Source organism: Triticum urartu, chromosome 2, assembly GCF_003073215.2.
Source record: "Triticum urartu cultivar G1812 chromosome 2, Tu2.1, whole genome shotgun sequence".
In the NCBI taxonomy this organism is placed as follows: Eukaryota; Viridiplantae; Streptophyta; class Magnoliopsida; order Poales; family Poaceae; genus Triticum; species Triticum urartu.
Genome location: NC_053023.1, coordinates 174,118,719 through 174,135,333, shown reverse-complemented (window position 1 = coordinate 174,135,333; position 16,615 = coordinate 174,118,719). Strand labels below are relative to the sequence as shown.

Here is a 16,615-nt window from a genome sequence, read left to right as displayed (position 1 = left end):
ACAAGGAAATATAATAATAACTAATTTATTATTGTCTCTAGGGCATATTTCCAACAGGTACTATCAGTCCTCGCCGGTAGTGGTACACGTTCACGGAGTAGTCGTACACGTCGTCGGTAGTTTGTTCACTCAACAACCTTCAACGGCGGTAGTTGTTCTGGTATCCTCGTGGAAGTAGTTGTACATGGTTGCGATGGTAACCGAACTTGGCGATCCGACGGGTTACACTTGTCGTCACGGGAACTTGGTGAATCCGAGATCTTCGGGGTCGACGGTAGTTGTACATCTCATAGTGGAACTTGATGGATCCGAGGACTCCGGACGTCGTGGTACTTCGCAACAACCGGGGTGGTCTTGACGCATCCGACCCGAGGGACTTGGCGTGTCCAAAACATAGCAGCACAAATGTCTCGGTCGGGAGCACTCGTTCGGGTGTCGTTGGTCTTGCGGGTCGTGGTACTTGGCGGTCTTGACGAATCCAAGGGTACTTGGCAGTTCAAAATTGCTCCTGTCCGGGGACGTTCAGTGGAGGCAGGGTCGCAAGTGGTCGGGGCTCAGCTCCTGGCGTCGGAGATGAGCGGGAGGAGGAGCGGCGACAAGGCGGAGGTGCGGATGCTTGCTGGCAGCGAGAAGGTCCTGCGACGGTGGAGGCGTGCAGGCGGGAACAGAGGACGGGCAGAGGCGGACGAGTTCCTGCTGGTCGCGGCGGCGGCGAGGACAACCTGCTGGTGCTGCTCACTGGCGAGAGGACGGCGAGGGAGGAGCAAGGCGGCGACAACTCGGAGCTCGGGGACGAGGCACCGAGGATGAGGCATGGAGGTCGAAGTCGCCAGCGGAGTTGCGAGGTGGCGCTCGGCGTCCCTGGCGATGCGGCAGGGCGGCGAGCTCGGGACAACTCCCGCGGAGGAGCATAGAGGAGCAGGTCGGGCAAGGTTAGGCGGCGGCGGGGATGCCGCGAGGAAAGCTGCAGCGGCCGGAGGAGAAGGACAAGGGGATCGGGCGCAACGCAGCGCTGGAGGGAGGACGAGGGGAAAAGTGAGCGGTCGAGGTGGAAGAGAGGAGGAGGGGATCGAGCGATGCGAGTGCGCTCTCTTGGCGACGGGGTGGAGACGAGGGAGAGGGAGAGATCGATCGGGTAGGAGGCGGCGCGAGGGAACGAGGGAGAGGACGAGGGTTCGGTCGGGCCTAGGAGTTCGCTAGGGTTAGGTGTAGGTGGGACGGCTGGGCCTAAAGGCCGCCCCAGCTACTGGTTTGCGGCCTGCGGGTATGGGTGAGTTGTTGGTTGGGCCTCGTTGGCTGGGCTCTCTATCTCTCTACTCTCTTCTCTTAACCATTAAGAGAAAAGAAAAATAGATAGAAGAAGAAAAATAGAAAGAGAGGGTTAGGGATGGAATTTGGGCATGAGGGTTATATTCCCGGACTCACAAGAATGTGTATGATCCAAGAAAAATGGAGTGGGCATTTTTCAAAGTTTAAATTCAAACTCATTTAATTTAAATTCAAATGGTTCGAATAGAAAGTGAGGGTTAGGGAGGTCCAAAAATGTTCGGATTTTTGGTGGAGCTCCGGAAAATGATGAAAGAATATGTGGCAAGGTTTGAGGAGCAACTCAAAGCAGAAAAGACTTGAGAGTCTAAATTGCAAGTGTGTTTGCGGTTAATTCCAAACTAATGGAATATTATTTTATAGCTCCCTAATAATATTGGGAGGATATATGTTATAAAGAGAAAATCACCATGTGCATTTCCCTCAATTTAAATGGATCGAAGATCCATACAATTTATTTATAAAAGTTATAAGATTAATAAAATGATGGCATGATGACATGATGCGATGCAAGAGATGACATGATGAAATGCAACATGCAAGCAAATGACATGACAACGTCAGCGAAAAACTGGAAGACACCTGGCGCATCGGCCTCGGGGCGTCACACGCCTCCTCGAGATTCAGGCGCAACTAGTGGCGCAACAACAACTCATGCAACATTGTCTTTGTTGCATAATTTTTCTGCAAATCGACCTCTGTTGGAAAAAAAATTACAAACGGTTCTGCAACATGAGCTTTGCTGCAAAATAATTTCCGCAATAAAATCTTTGTTGTAAAAGTTTCTGCAACAAGACATTTGTTGCAAAGATTCTACAACAAGACTTTTGTTGCAAAAGTAGAGGGCGATGCTCAACCACTAGATTTAGTCAAATCCGGCGACTAGCGAGGCAGCATATTATTTAAGAAAAAACTGTCGGCCGACGTGTAGCACGCCTGAAAAAGAACCACAAAAAACCGGCCAAACAAATACATAAAAAACCATCCAAAAACCCCGGCTAAAAGCAAGTGGATGATTCCCAAAACCGGGAGATCTTACATGGGCCGGCAGATAGAATGGTACGCGGGCTAAATAGGAATCGCGCGCTACCTCAGCCTTATTACTCCAATTACCTATCAGTTGCCGGGCTGGGGTACTCATATTAAGCGCGTAGGTCGCGCGCGAGCGGGAGCGCACGCACGGCCGACCCATATTTCCTGCTTTTCGGTTTGGAAGGGTTCCTAATTTTTATTTTTTCCTTGTGTTTTCTTTCGGTTTTTTTCTTCCTTTTCTTTCTCTTCTAATTTTTGTTTTTCTTTTTTCATTATTATTTCTTCTTTTCTGTTTTCCTTTTCGGGTTTTCCAAATTCGTAAGCATTTTTCTGACACTGGAACATCTTTTTTTCAAATCGGTGAATATTTTCTAAAATACAACTTTTGTTCATGGAATTCAAGATTTGTTCATCATATTTTAGAAATGTTCATGAAACTTTTAAAGTATTTTCAAGATATTCAAAATTGTTCATCGAAGTCAAAAGATGTTTTGAAATTCAAATTTTTTCATCAAACTCAAATTTTGTTCATCAAAGTCAAAAAATGCTCATAATTTTTTTAAAAAAATGTTTATCATATTGAAAGAATGTTCATTAAATTCGAAAAATATTCTTGAATTTAAAATGTTTTCATTAAATAAAAAATGTTCATTGAAATTAAATTTTGTTCATCAACGCACAGTTTTGTTAAATCACAAATGTTTTTGAATTGGTGAACATTTTTTTGAATGAATGAGCGTTTTGTGGAATTCATGAATATTTTTTTAATTCACGAACATTTTCTCAATACACGAACATATTTTTGAATAGCATGAACAGTTTTTAAACCACGAACATCTTATGATTTCTGTAACATTTTGCCAAAAATCAATTTTTTTAATCTAGTAAAGAAGGAAAAATAAAAACATAAAAAAGCAAATTGCAAATAAAAGAAATAAAAAACTGGGGCGTCCAGCCCCGCTAATGGGCTGGCCAATAGGTGCGTGCTGGGATGTTCGCCAGTGCCTCACGCGCCGAATAGGAGCTCCCGCCGGGCTGAGGATTTGCTAAAAAACAAATTATTACCCTAAAAAAACACAAGTTGCCGGGCTGAGGCCTAATGCAGCCGATTGCAGCTCACTACTGAACCGGATTGCAGCTCACTGGCTGGGGATAGACGGCGACCACGACGACGGCGACGGCAGCGACGGCACCACCCTTCCATTCCTTTCGTTCGTATCAACCCGAAATCCCTTCAGAAAGGCCCCAACCACCATGGCGTCGCGAATGGCCACGGTGGTGTTCGCCGGAGCCCTCCCCGTACCCCCGCGCGCTCCCGCGGCCGCGGCCGGCGGCACCAAGTTCGTCGTGTGGACGAAGCGCCCGAGCTTCCACAACGGCATTCGCTGCGGCGCCGCCCGTGGCCCGCGCAGCCGCCCGCACCACGCTTCCTCCCCAAGCACGGCTGAGGTAGCTGCAACTCTACTCCAAACCACGTCTTCCGAGGTCTCCGTAGGCCTTATCTCCACGTGAATGGTCTGGTTCAGGAGGGAGTTCTCGAGCTGCTCAAGAGCGCGGTCGCGGCGATTGCTATCATCGCCCAGATTTCCGTGGCGCTGCCGGCGAACGCGGTCCTCTACTCGCCGGACACGAACGTGCCCAGGACGGGGGAGCTCGCGCTGCGAAGGGCCATCCCTGCCAACCCAAGCATGAAGACCATACAGGTAAGCTTCAGGATCGGCGTCGTGCCTTGCTTGTCCTGCGATTGAGCCTTGTCTCTCAGGTTCTGGGCGCACATTTTTCAGAACTCGTTGGAGGACATCTCGTATCTGCTGAGGATACCACAGAGGAAGCCGTATGGCTCCATGGAGGGGGATGTCAAGAAGGCCATGCAGGTAAATTGACTCCCCTAACCTGACCTGAAGAACTATTCAGATTGGTGATATATAGAACCATGCATTGTAAACCTTCTTACTGAACTACCTGAGCTCATCATCCAGAATCCCGATATATAGAACTCGCTCTGAATGCAGATAGCAACTGAAAACAAGGAGGCAATGTTGGCAAGCATGCCTGCAGAACTCAAGGAAAAGGGCTCGGAGCTATATACCACTTTGCTTGAAGGGAAGGTAAGTAAGCTATGTTAAGAGAGAAGTGGTTCGGCTCCCGGCTCTATTGGATCCTCAATTTTTTTTTAAATGATAATAAATAAGTCATATTTTGAAGTTTCAGAAAATTCAGAAAAAATCCGACATATACACCAAGATTTGATCTACATACCTGTAAAATTTGACTGATAAATTCATTTGTTTTTTGCATCGGCTGTATGATATCTGAAGAGGGTGAAATTAAGGTTGTGAAACAAAAGTGAATTGTACTCCCTCCGTTCCAAAATAAGTGTCGTGGTTTTAGTTCAAACTAAAACTGCAACACTTTTTTTTGGAACGAAGGGAGTATTAATAGATTACATGATAGCTGAGTTACTTTAGCATCTCTGCAGGGTGGTTTACAAACTCTCTTGAAATATATTAAGGATAAGGACAATGATAGACTCTCCGTAGCGCTTGCTTCTTCTCTTGATACTATTGCTGAATTGGAGCTGTTGCAGGTTAGTAGAGTAAACGTAGAACCATTTGTTTCAAGAAACTGAGAGCAGACTAATTCTGCTCCATTGAAGGTCTGATTACTTAAAGGGATTTTATTTTCTTTCTACAGGCTCCAGGCTTATCCTTTCTCTTACCTAAACAGTATTTAGAGTATCCAAGGTGATTTTCTGTTGGCGTCTCTAGTCTCCAAATGCATTTCATGTCATTTCTGTGATCAATTTATGTATGTAGACAAGTTTTCATGCTTCATTTCATAATCACCAGCAATTCTAGATCCAACAACTGCCGCGAGTGTGGAACACTTGCAGGTCTGAAGATTAAAACTGATATGGAATTTGATCGTTCAGGACATAGAAAACCATGTAGTTCTTTCGTTAGGGTAAGACTTGATCATAAGAGAAACAAGTTAAACACTTATCTGTCAGAGCTGCTTGAGAAATAGGCATTTACTTTTATCGTAGTGCTGAATATTCACTAGAAAAGGGAATCACTGTAGGCAGCTAAAAGTTTATCAATATTCGGACGCTGGTTGGTTATTGCGTCCGCTTCCTCGCTTATATTTAATTCTCCGAGTAGAAATTCTCAGACACAAACACTTACCTCCTCCTTCCTAATATGTAAGCCCCAAACAAATTTTGAGCCTAGGATCACGAATTTGAGTAATAAAATATGAGAAACAGTTGATACGGCACATGCCCGTTTGATTTTTTTATTTTACTATCAGGAAATGGCAAGAGAAAAAACACCTTACTTTCTATAATATTTTCTCTACTCTTATAAAAAACAGAGTTGGTGATGATGGTGTGCCTGTCATCCTGCAATATAGGCCGTCCGTTATATCTGACGGATAGGAATGAAACTATGGCAATTTTGCAAAAAGATACCCACACCCCTCTCCACATTTGCAAATAAGGCCTTCCCTCGTTCATCCTTTTCTCTCACAAGATAAACTACTCATACAAATGCATCTTGATGTTATGTGCAACGCACGGGCATCTTGCTAACAGAGTTGGTGATGATGGTGTGCCTGCCATCCTGCAATATAGGCCGTCCGATTTATATCTGATGGATAGGAAGGAAACTATGGCAATTTTGCAAAAAGATACCCACACCCCTCTCCACATCTGCAAATAAGGCCTTCCCTCGTTCATCCTTTTCTCCCACAAGAAAAACTACTCATACAAATGCATCTTGATGTTCCGTGCAACGCACGGGCATCTTACTAGTAAAATGATAAATTCCAGGTTGGTACCGAGCGGTCAGAACATCAGCCAAATAATTTTCCTTTGAAATTCCTGAGGCACCATAAGAAAAAATTGATCGCTTATGATTAGTTAATGCATAAGCTATACAATATGTGCAGATTAGTAACAACGGATTCTGCAACTATAATGGTGGTTTGCATTTTATAATCCTCAGGGCGCTGGGACGCTAATACTAGTTGTTTGGTTTTTCGCCTGATCTGTAAAAAGATACATGTACAAAATTTAATTTAAATGACTTGTCATTTATAGGCTAACAGGAAGAGCAGTTGTTGAATTCACAGTTGAGAAAGGTGATGGCTCAACATTCTTTCCAACTGCTGGTGGTGAACCCAAAAGTGCTGCTACAATTCAGGTAGCTGTTTGCCTGATTGTGATATCATAAACAGTTGAGTCAACATCTTGCTACCTTATCAATATGTATGCCAAGATAATGGCGGAGGTCTCCTTTTCCCTTCGCTGTCAGTTTCTACAATCACTGGTGAAATGTTTTAGTGGGTACTTGATAGCCAGGCATCCTCAAGTACACTCTTATAACAATGATAAATAGGAACCATAACCTGGATAATGCCATGTAGACTTCGGGAGCATACACTAACTTTTCAGTTCTTTTTTCCGAAAGAAGTCTCATGTCATGACTTGGTAGTTTAGTTTGTACTACATACAGATTTCAACTTCGTGACCCCCCCCCCCCCCCACACACACACACAGACACACAAAAAAACAGCGTGAATTTTATTTCACTCTTGTAGGCTGTGAGAAAAATACACTTAAAGCAGCTAATAATGGTTTTTTTAACTCCCATTCTTGTTATTTTCATCTGGACTAAGAATCAGCAAATGTCTGACGAGAACTTGAGGGTACATAGTTCATTCTATTATCTGTATGACAGATTAGATTTTTTTTAATATTTCAAAAATAAAATTCGATGTGCTCAAGAGCTCTAAAAATGCACGTCCAGATAGCCTTAGTTATTATCTTTTGTCATGCCATGACTTGCATTAGTATTGTCCTCCCCAGAATTCCCCTAGAAAATCAAATTTGTGTGTCAGTTGTTGGTTTGTATACTACATGCAGGTTGTAGTTGATGGATATTCTGCCCCACTGACTGCTGGAAACATTGCGAAACTGGTAAGGTAGCATTACTCTGACCCCATCTCATCATTTCCTGCCTAGTTCTGGTGAAATTTACAAATGCAAAATAAGCAAACAGGATTGTCTTTGTATAAGGAATATCTTCCAGAGCTTCAGTCTGACATATGCACTACGCTGTTGTGTTCCAGTTTTTTGTTTACAACTACTCCCTCCATTCACAAATGTAAGATGTTTTGGATATTTCAATATGGACTACATACGGACTGAAATGAGTGAACAAACACACTAAAACGTGTCTATATACATCAGATTCAGAAAAAATGTTAGAACATCTTATATTTGTGGATGGAGGGATACTTGCTTTGATATCTCAATAGAGTAAATTTTGCTTCAGGTTTTGGATGGGGCATATGATGGTGCAACACTGAAATCTGTGAGCCAGGCAATCATTGTAGACAGTGAGACTGGGAAGAAAGGGTATACTCTTCCATTGGAGGTCATGCCTGCTGGACAGTTTGAACCGCTATACAGAAGCCCGCTAAGTATTCAGGTCACTCATTCACACTACTTCAACAGTGAAACAATCATGTTCTCTATATCTTGACTTGTTTCCTTGGCTTCATATAATTTAGGATGGAGAATTGCCAGTCCTTCCAATGTCTGTATACGGCTCTGTTGCCATGTCACATAGTGAGGATTCAGATGAATACTCGTCACCAACCCAGTTCTTCTTCTATCTGTATGATAAGAGAAATGTGAGTAAGGCTACATGTTTATCCACTGACATAAAAAATCAGTAGGCGCAATCACCCAAATACATATTTGCTCTGCATTTTGTTGACTAGGTTGGATAAGTATATGATTTTGGAAGGTCTGGATAAGTATATGTGACTCAAGAATGCACCAAGTTTCTTCTCCTTTTGTGAACCATATTTGCTGTCGTAGGGTTGCTTTGTGCCATGTATGAAAAGTTATATAATTCTTTTTTTTTAGGGAAAAGGCCATCATGGCTAGCTTTATTAAATCAAATAAGAATTACATCGTTCATTAATTGACTATAAGAACCCTGGGGGTTCCTCAGTCAAACTATCGTCACACTTATTATAAAAAGTTATATAATTCTTGAATGCTACGTACTAGTTAGGAATATCTATGCAAATACAGGCACTACCAAGGCCACTCAAGTAATGCAATAGTTATGAATGCCCAATCTCCTCTACCATCTGCTTCGGGGTTATTGCACTGTCTAGGAGTAGAAGCATCAACTGTGTAAATAGTTTGATTTGTGATAATTTCTCTGTTGTTTGCAGTCTGGTTTAGGAGGAATATCTTTCGAGGAGGGACAATTTTCAGTTTTTGGGTAAGTCGCGACTTAATATTACACTCCCATGAATAGATAGTACTAGAAATGATCAGATATTATGGTCCCTAAAAAGAATTGATATCTTCCTGTGGATTAAAAGGAAAGAACTTCCGTGTGGAAACAAACATCTGCAGGTATGCCACAGACGGAAGAGATGTCCTTTCACAGATTAAGGCTGGAGATAAGATTCGCTCGGCCAAGCTGATACAGGGCAGGGAACGCCTTGTACTGCCGACAGCAGCTTCAGCGCCAGCCCCGGCTGATCCAACGCCGGCTCCAGCAGATCCAACGCTGGCTCCGGCAGAGAGCTGATACAATCAACCGGACGCACCGCAAACTGGCAGCATTCTTTCATTGATCAGGAGACAACCATTTTGTATACCAAGATCATGTAAAGTTGAACAAAGACAAAACATATATGTGTATATATAGAGAGATAATCGTCGCACATTTGCACATGAAAACAATTCCGGTGTCTGTGTTGGTGATTGCACAATCCGAATAGAATGCATTGCCTGTTTCTTTTGATCTTTTCTATTCTATGTTTGTCAGGAAGTTGCTGTCGGCGTGCATCTCTCGCTGAGCCAGGCGAGGATGTCGTCCCGGACGCGCTCGATGTTCTCCTCCGGCTCGCCGAAGAGCATGGAGTGGAGCATCCCGTCGTACATCTTGATGGTCTTGTCCTCGCTGGCCGCGGCCTCGTACAACGCGCGGCTGACGGCGGGGTCGGTCACCTCGTCGGCGCTGCCGTGCACGACGAGGAACGGGACGGTGACCTCGCCGAGGCGCGCGCCGAGCTCGTCGGTGGCGCGCAGCAGCTCCATGACGGTGCCGAGCCTGGGCCGGCCGTTGTAGCGCATGGGGTTGCGCGCGGCGATCAGGCGCTTGGCGGGCACCTTGACGGACTTCTCGATGAGGTCGGCCGTGGGCACGATGGGGAGAGTCGGCGCGAACCGCGACACGAGGGTGAGGATCTCCGGCACCGGCCAGCGCGGTCGGATCCGGTCGGAGATCTTGCACATGGGCGCCACCAGCACGGCCCCCGCCCACTCCCCCGGCGGCGTGCGGAGGTGGATCAGCAGGCAGATGGCCCCGCCCATTGACTCCCCGAACAGGAAGCACGGCAGCCCGGCGTGCTCCTCGCGCCGCCGGACGGACCGGAAGAAGGCGAGGAGGTCGGCGACGGCGACCTCGAGATCCGGGACGAAGGCCTGCAAGCCGTGGGAGCGGCCGTGGCCGGGGAGGTCGGCGGCGAAGCAGGCGAAGCCGGAGCGGGCCAGGAAGACGGCCGTGGCCTGGAACGTCCAGCTGATGTCGTTGCCATAGCCGTGGACCATGAACACGAGCGCCCTCGGCCGCGCGCCGGCGCCCCCACCAGCAACCGGGCGCCACGAGCGCGTGAAGAGGCGGCGCGCGCCCGCGTCGTCCGGCGTGGTGAAGTAGGACGACTCGCCCTCCGCGCACTGGGCCGCGTAGTACTCCGCCTCCGTCGCCGGGTGCTCGCCCCAGAAGTTCACGGGCGCCGGCGCGTCTTCCTGAGTCATGGTGAGAGGCGCTGGGTTCGGATGGATGGGGAGGGGAACTGGTGCCGGCGAGTGGTGGGGGAAGTCGTTGCTGCCTCTTGCGGAGCAGCAGGGGAGGCCGTTTCACCCACGTTCACGTTTTGGGGTGAGTGGATTGGGTTAAGTTTCCGGGGTTGGTGGAACTGTTTGTGCCGTCGACCCGTATTTTTTTAGGGTAAAAACTGAACTTTAATCAATCTGAAATCATACGACGTACTCCATCTGTTTCAAATTACTGGTTGCAGAAATGAATATATTTAAAACTAAAATACATCTAGATACATCCATACCTGCGACAAATAATTTAGAACGAAGGAAGTACATACATAAACGGGGGGGTGTCCGTCAGCCACAAATGGCGCCCCAAATCAAGAGAACATGAGGCTTTTGCGAGGTTATGGGCCTTGCTGATGTGCTTCCGCTTTTCGTGCTCCATACGAACGTCCTCCAGCTCTCTCATCTTCAGCTTTATATCATGAACGATGGTGCTGCTGGAGCCCATATAAATCTGATTCAGATTATTGATGGTCGCCATACAACCAGTTCCTATGTGAACCTTTTTCACATACAGATCATCAGCAAGAGCCAGTGCTTCATTAAAGGCCATCGCTTCAAGAATCTTGGGATGAACAAGGCCTTGAACAACAACTGCAGAGAAACCCAAGTACATGCCATGTTCATCACGACAGATTGCTGTAAACGAGCCTCTATCATTGTTCCTAGAGATAGCAGCGTCCACATTAATCTTCACATGACCTTGCGATGGAGGAATCCAGCTCCTATTTATCTGTCCACGTGCTATGCTCGAAGTAGAGCCGTCCATACACATTGTCGATGGCCCCGGAATCAAGGCCAAGTCTGCCATGAATTATTCAATGAATTTGAAAGTGCTCAAAGGTGATCGGAACTCGCTCTCGTGGATAGCACTTCAACGGGCCCACCAGATCGCCCACAAGGTGACAAGCACTTTGATAAAATCTGCAGCTTGCATAGACTCCATCAAATCCCCCATCCAGAGTCATGCATCAGATGAATTGCATGCAATCAAATGTTCTACCATTTCCTCGTCAATCAGACTCCAAACACACCTGGACATAGTACAATCAATCAGAGCGTGGTGCCAAGGATCTTCAGCTCCATTACATACTTGACAGAGATTTGAGTTTGACATATTTCTACCAGCCCTAACAGCTTGGGTTGGGATAGAGTTTCGTGCAAGGCGCCAAGCGAAATTTCTTACCTTCCCTGGTACCTTAATTCTCCAGAGTTTCTTCCATTGATTCTGAGCAGCTTGCCAATTGGAGGTTGCTGGTTTTCCCTCCAGCCACGCCTCTCTTCTTCTCTTCGTATCGACAGGAGCCTATAGGCCGGACGGACAGAGAAAATTCCATTTCGTTCATAATGCCATGCCCAGCTATCGTCAAGATTACGCGAGCACAACGGAATGTTTAGAACAACCTGTGCGTCTGCCACCTGCAAATGTTCAGAAATTTGCTGCCTATTCTAGCTCTTTGTTGGTTCATCAATGAGGTCACTCACCCATTCAGGAGGATTAGCCGATCTCGGGTGTAATGCTCGCAACATGGAATCACGTGGAAGCCAATTATCCTCCCACACCCTCGTCGGTCGACCGTTACCAATCCGTCTAGTAAGACCTTGTTTCAGCACCCCAACCCCCCCTGGATCGCCCTCCACACCTGGGAGGGGTTGCTTCCTAGCTCAGCCTGCAGTACATCGTTATCTAGATAGTACACCGCTTTGAGAAGCTTTGCACTGAGCGAGTCTGGATCTTGCACAAGCCTCCAAGCTTGTTTGGCCAGCATGGCCAAGTTAAAAAGTTGAGTATCCCGGAATCCCAAACCTTCTTGATATTTTGGCATCGTCAGAATCTCCCAAGACACCCATGCAACCTTCCTCTTCCCTTCTTTGCTACCCCAAAAGAACTTTCTCAGCATAGTATCGATTTGCTGGCACAAACCCTTGGCAAAAGAAAGCAAGACATCGAGAATGTAGGAACAGCTTGAGCTACTGGTTTAATAAGAATTTCCTTGCCCCCCGCCGCCATGCATCTCTCAATCCATCCTTTAACCTTCCCCCATAATCTATCCTTGATGTACTTGAAAAAATCATTTTTTGACTTCCCCACATCTGAAGGTAGACCCAAATACCTTGCCGTCGACCCGTATGGGTTGTGCTTTTAAGACCGGCCCGAGCATGGATTTTTGGCCTGGCACGACACGTAAATAACGAGATCAGATCGGGCCTCACGGCCTTTTTATTCGCCGACTGGCATGGCATGGCCTGACTCATAGTCCAAGTTGGCCCTTTTAGTACCCCTCAAAATCTCCTCCTACCTTTTTAGTCTATGTTACTAAAAGGAGGAGATTTTTACTAGTCTATGTTACTACTCTATGTTACTACCTCTATAGTGGGGAGTAACATATCTGTGGTAACATGCAACACTTCATTTATTAGGCTATAGACTCATCTTACCTTGATATGTGTGATGTTACTCATACTACTAGTAACTAGCTATGTTACCACTTTCCTCTCTTTTTTCATTTATTGTTTGCCACATCATCTATTTTATCTAAATATGTGTGATGTTACTACCTATGTTACTCCCAGTGCGGGTAGTCTTAGACATCGCGGTTGGTAGGAGTAAAATCTACTATATCCCTAAGCTCCCTAGGGGTAAAAGGCCTCACAATCAATTGAAGTGTCCAATTAAAATTGGGTCACCCGATTTTGACCAAGTCAATAAATTCTCAAATCTCTCATTCAATTTTTTATATTATACACTATGCTTCCTAATTTTTAAGTCGTCGCAATTAATTGAGGTCTTTGGTTTAGAACTTGGTCACCTGATTTTGACCGGATCAATAATTTCTCAAGGAATTCTCCCATTTAATTATTTTAATTTATCATATTTCCTAATTTTGAACTTTTTTATTCAATTGAGATATTCAATTTTTGAATTTGGTTTACGATTTTGATCGGGCCAGTGGTTTTTCAAATAAATCAACACCAACCGGCTAAAAACATATCAACCCCGTGCATGCTCTTATCACCTAGGAAAAAAAAGCCCATGTGATGATACTATAACACCAATAGAGTACATGTAGTCACCAATGCAGAAATTGTTGATTAACGCATAGCACAGAATCACACCATGAAAGACCCACCAAATATCCGCATTATAAATAAACATAAAATACACTCCATCGTCTCCCCCATCCGCCAAACTAAATATTCCACCAGTTCCAAAATACAAGCGGTATTAATTCTTCGGAAAGTCAAATTTCTTTAACTTTGACCATGTGCAGAGCCAAAAATATCGACATCCACAATGTTAAGCCAAAAAATATATCGACATCCACAATATTAAGCCAAAAAATTATGGAAATTTATTTCATGACGAATCTAATAACACCAATTTCATATTAAGAATTTTGATATATTTCTTCATAAATTTGATCAAACTTAAACTGGTTGGACTTTTCAATAAAGTAATACACCTTATCATTTTTTACAACAAAATGAGTATTTTTTTAAAAGACTCTCAACAACACCAACAACGCAGCAAAGCACGCCCAACCCTTCTAGTTATTCAACTATTGCTTACTGAGGTTCGGTTAGTTCTGATTTAGAGGAGAAAAACATATGTGACTTTGATAAGTGCCACACATTGGCACACACACATGGCAACTTCGAACTTTTTTATGGCAAGTTTAGTGACGCAAAGATGGCAACTTTAGTTTTCAAGCATGGCAATTTTTTTTCCGGATGGCAAGTTTCAGTTTTTTTAATTGGTTTTTCTTTTTGGATGGTAACTTTAGTTGTAAAAAACGTCAAAACCAAATTGCTTCGTGCCACATATTATGACACTTATTACTATTTGGGAAACTAGAGTTGCTCTAAATCATTCCTCCACATCTTCCGTAAATAAAAACTTTATTCCACCTGCAGATCAAAACTCACGCATGGTGCACGTACGTCCGCCTCTGACCATCACTCCATACAGCGACCAATGACTATGGCCCCTTCCACCATACCTACCCCCGACTACACCATATTTGAACTGACTTATCTGATTCCCTGTCATCACCAAGCGAGCTAAATAAGGGGCTCCATCTCTGAACTGTCATTGGCACAACCGCACAAGTGTACACACCACCAGCACCGTGACCCACGTTTCCGGTGCACCCACTTAATTATTACGCTATCTTCGTGTACTCCCTGAGCTCTTCTGTCTGTTCCGTACTGCCCATGATTTTGGTTCGAGTTTTTTTTCCGGGAGATTTTGGTTCGAGCTCTCGGCAGCAAGTAAGGAGTATATGGACACATGACACTCTACGATGGCGATGTCAAGCTTAATCGATCATGCATAATTCTTCATCATTCAAAAAACTTACTGAACTGAAACACATTACAGTGGCAACAACAAACCAAGCGAGACATGCGATGGATGCTTCCTACGCATCCGTCCATATCCCATACACGACTACACGTACACTTCAATCAAACACGAGACGTCGACGGCGCGAACGCAGTCGCAGACACATGCATGCATCAGACATGCATGCATGGCCATGTAGCAGCAGCTATTTTATTGTAGCAACCAAAAAGCTAGCGGAAAATGATTTGTAGCAGGCTAGCTCTACCAAGTAGATGGACGGGTGCAACGTGTGGGCGGACGGTGGGCGTTGGCGTGGACGTGCTGGCGGCCGGCCGGCTCGGCCCATCAGGGAGAGTCGGAGCGGGGGCGGAAGGGGTTGGGAATCTCAAAGCCGGGGTTGGGCACCCAGGTGTCGTCGGCGCCGGGGATGAACTGTCCACTGGCGGCGGCCGGGATGCTGTGGTCCAGCCCGCCGATGTCGGGGATGTAGTGGGTGCCCAGCTCGTACCGCCCGATCCCCGGGATCAGCACCGTCCCCTCCTGGAACGTGTCCGGCCGCTTCACAGCGTCCTCCGCGGGCTTCTCCGCCGGCACGCCGCGCGCCGCCGAGCCCAGCTCCGTGAGGCACGCCGCGGCCACCAGCGCCGCGAGGATCAGCAGGGACGCCGACTTGCTGGCCATGCCGATTGCTGTGACCGGGACTGGTGGTAGCTGAGCTGAGTGAGCTTCTCTTGCTGTCTCGATCGCTGGCTGTTGCTTTCGTTGTGTGGTGGATGGTGATCGCCGTGTCGAGCTTATATAGAGCGCGTGGCGTAACGCAGGGATGATCGGAGGCGTGCCGCGGGGTGGAAGGATCGGGAGGGAAAAGGCGGTGCGTTCAATTCGATCGTATGGATCGACCGATCGCACGGCACACGTTTGTTGTTACCAACGCCGCGCCGCGCGTGCGCTATTTTTGCCTTGCGTCGAGGGGACGACGAGCGTATGGGGCGCGACGACGAGGGAAATGGCCGTGGACGACGGGCAAAGTGGACGTACGGGGCGGTTGAGTTGGTTACTTGGGTAGTAGTAGTAGGGACCCTGCGTGGTTATTGATCTGGTAGCTATGCCCGGGTTCCAACTACTCTGTCCTGCTCTTTAAGCACCGCTGCATGGGGGAGGCTACTTATTTCTCCTCTCGCCGTATATCTCTCTGCAGGCGCCATGCACAATGGGGAGTAGCTATCATTCGATAGTAGGAAGTGTCTATTCTTAAATCTGACATATATTATAGTGTGTGGCTAGGACTCAGTCGACTAAGACTTAACCAAATCTTGATCAAGTGACATAACAATCTAGAAAAAAAAATCTGAATTTTTTTGCATGGATCTTAATGTAAGATCCTATGGATATAACATCGACTGAGACTTAACGAAGTCTCAGTCGACTGAAATTTAACAAGAATGTATATTATACACTTCTTATTTTCAGGTCGGCGATCTCAAGTTTTCAGCCTTGAGTTCTTAATTACTACCCAGCAAAAGTCATCTGCAACTTTAGGTGTGGAGATGCGCATCACCTTAAATTACACACGATCAATAGTACTTTGTACAAAATATGCGACTTTGATCTTTTTTTCTAGGGGATATGCGACTTGGATCTTGAATGACAAATCATATTCGGCCCTTATTCTTGAGAAACCTTTACTCTTCTCTTTCAAGCTGGGTGCGGCGCATGCATGTCGATGGATGGATGCATTCATGACGGTCAAATGTAGATACCATTAATGGTAAACTGGTTCCTACCCTGCACCCCGAATGGACAAATCGAGGATACTGACTGTACTACCCGTATATGTGCCCACAGGTTTTCCCAGCACCTGTGGGCCCACCAGTGAACAATGGAAGCTTCCGCGTCTCGCGGATCGCCGGATGGACCCTACCTGCGGCACGCCCTTTCGGTTTCGTCCACGCTACGCAATTCTATCGGTTCACACAACGGTAGTTGAGTGC

General features: G+C 46.1%; 3 protein-coding genes across 3 annotated transcripts; 1 reads left to right on the top strand and 2 right to left on the bottom strand.

The window, feature by feature from the left end:
* Window positions 1–3,435: 3,435 nt before the first annotated feature.
* LOC125536584 (peptidyl-prolyl cis-trans isomerase CYP37, chloroplastic) lies at window positions 3,436–9,130 on the top strand. The gene is made up of 12 exons (XM_048699824.1): window positions 3,436–3,807; window positions 3,885–4,061; window positions 4,143–4,232; window positions 4,371–4,466; window positions 4,838–4,945; window positions 5,053–5,102; window positions 6,458–6,560; window positions 7,283–7,336; window positions 7,695–7,850; window positions 7,933–8,055; window positions 8,611–8,660; window positions 8,798–9,130. Exons 1-12 carry the CDS (start codon window positions 3,613–3,615, stop codon window positions 8,973–8,975), a joined length of 1,380 nt encoding a protein of 459 aa, XP_048555781.1. The 5' UTR covers window positions 3,436–3,612; the 3' UTR covers window positions 8,976–9,130.
* LOC125536585 (caffeoylshikimate esterase) lies at window positions 9,061–10,361 on the bottom strand. The gene has a single exon (XM_048699825.1). It carries the CDS (start codon window positions 10,205–10,207, stop codon window positions 9,212–9,214), a length of 996 nt encoding a protein of 331 aa, XP_048555782.1. The 5' UTR covers window positions 10,208–10,361; the 3' UTR covers window positions 9,061–9,211.
* A 4,231-nt stretch (window positions 10,362–14,592) lies between these two features.
* LOC125541360 (putative cell wall protein) lies at window positions 14,593–15,408 on the bottom strand. The gene has a single exon (XM_048704795.1). The coding sequence runs from the start codon at window positions 15,303–15,305 to the stop codon at window positions 14,970–14,972; it is 336 nt and encodes a 111-aa protein (XP_048560752.1). The 5' UTR covers window positions 15,306–15,408; the 3' UTR covers window positions 14,593–14,969.
* Between the last annotated feature and the right edge of the window lie 1,207 nt (window positions 15,409–16,615).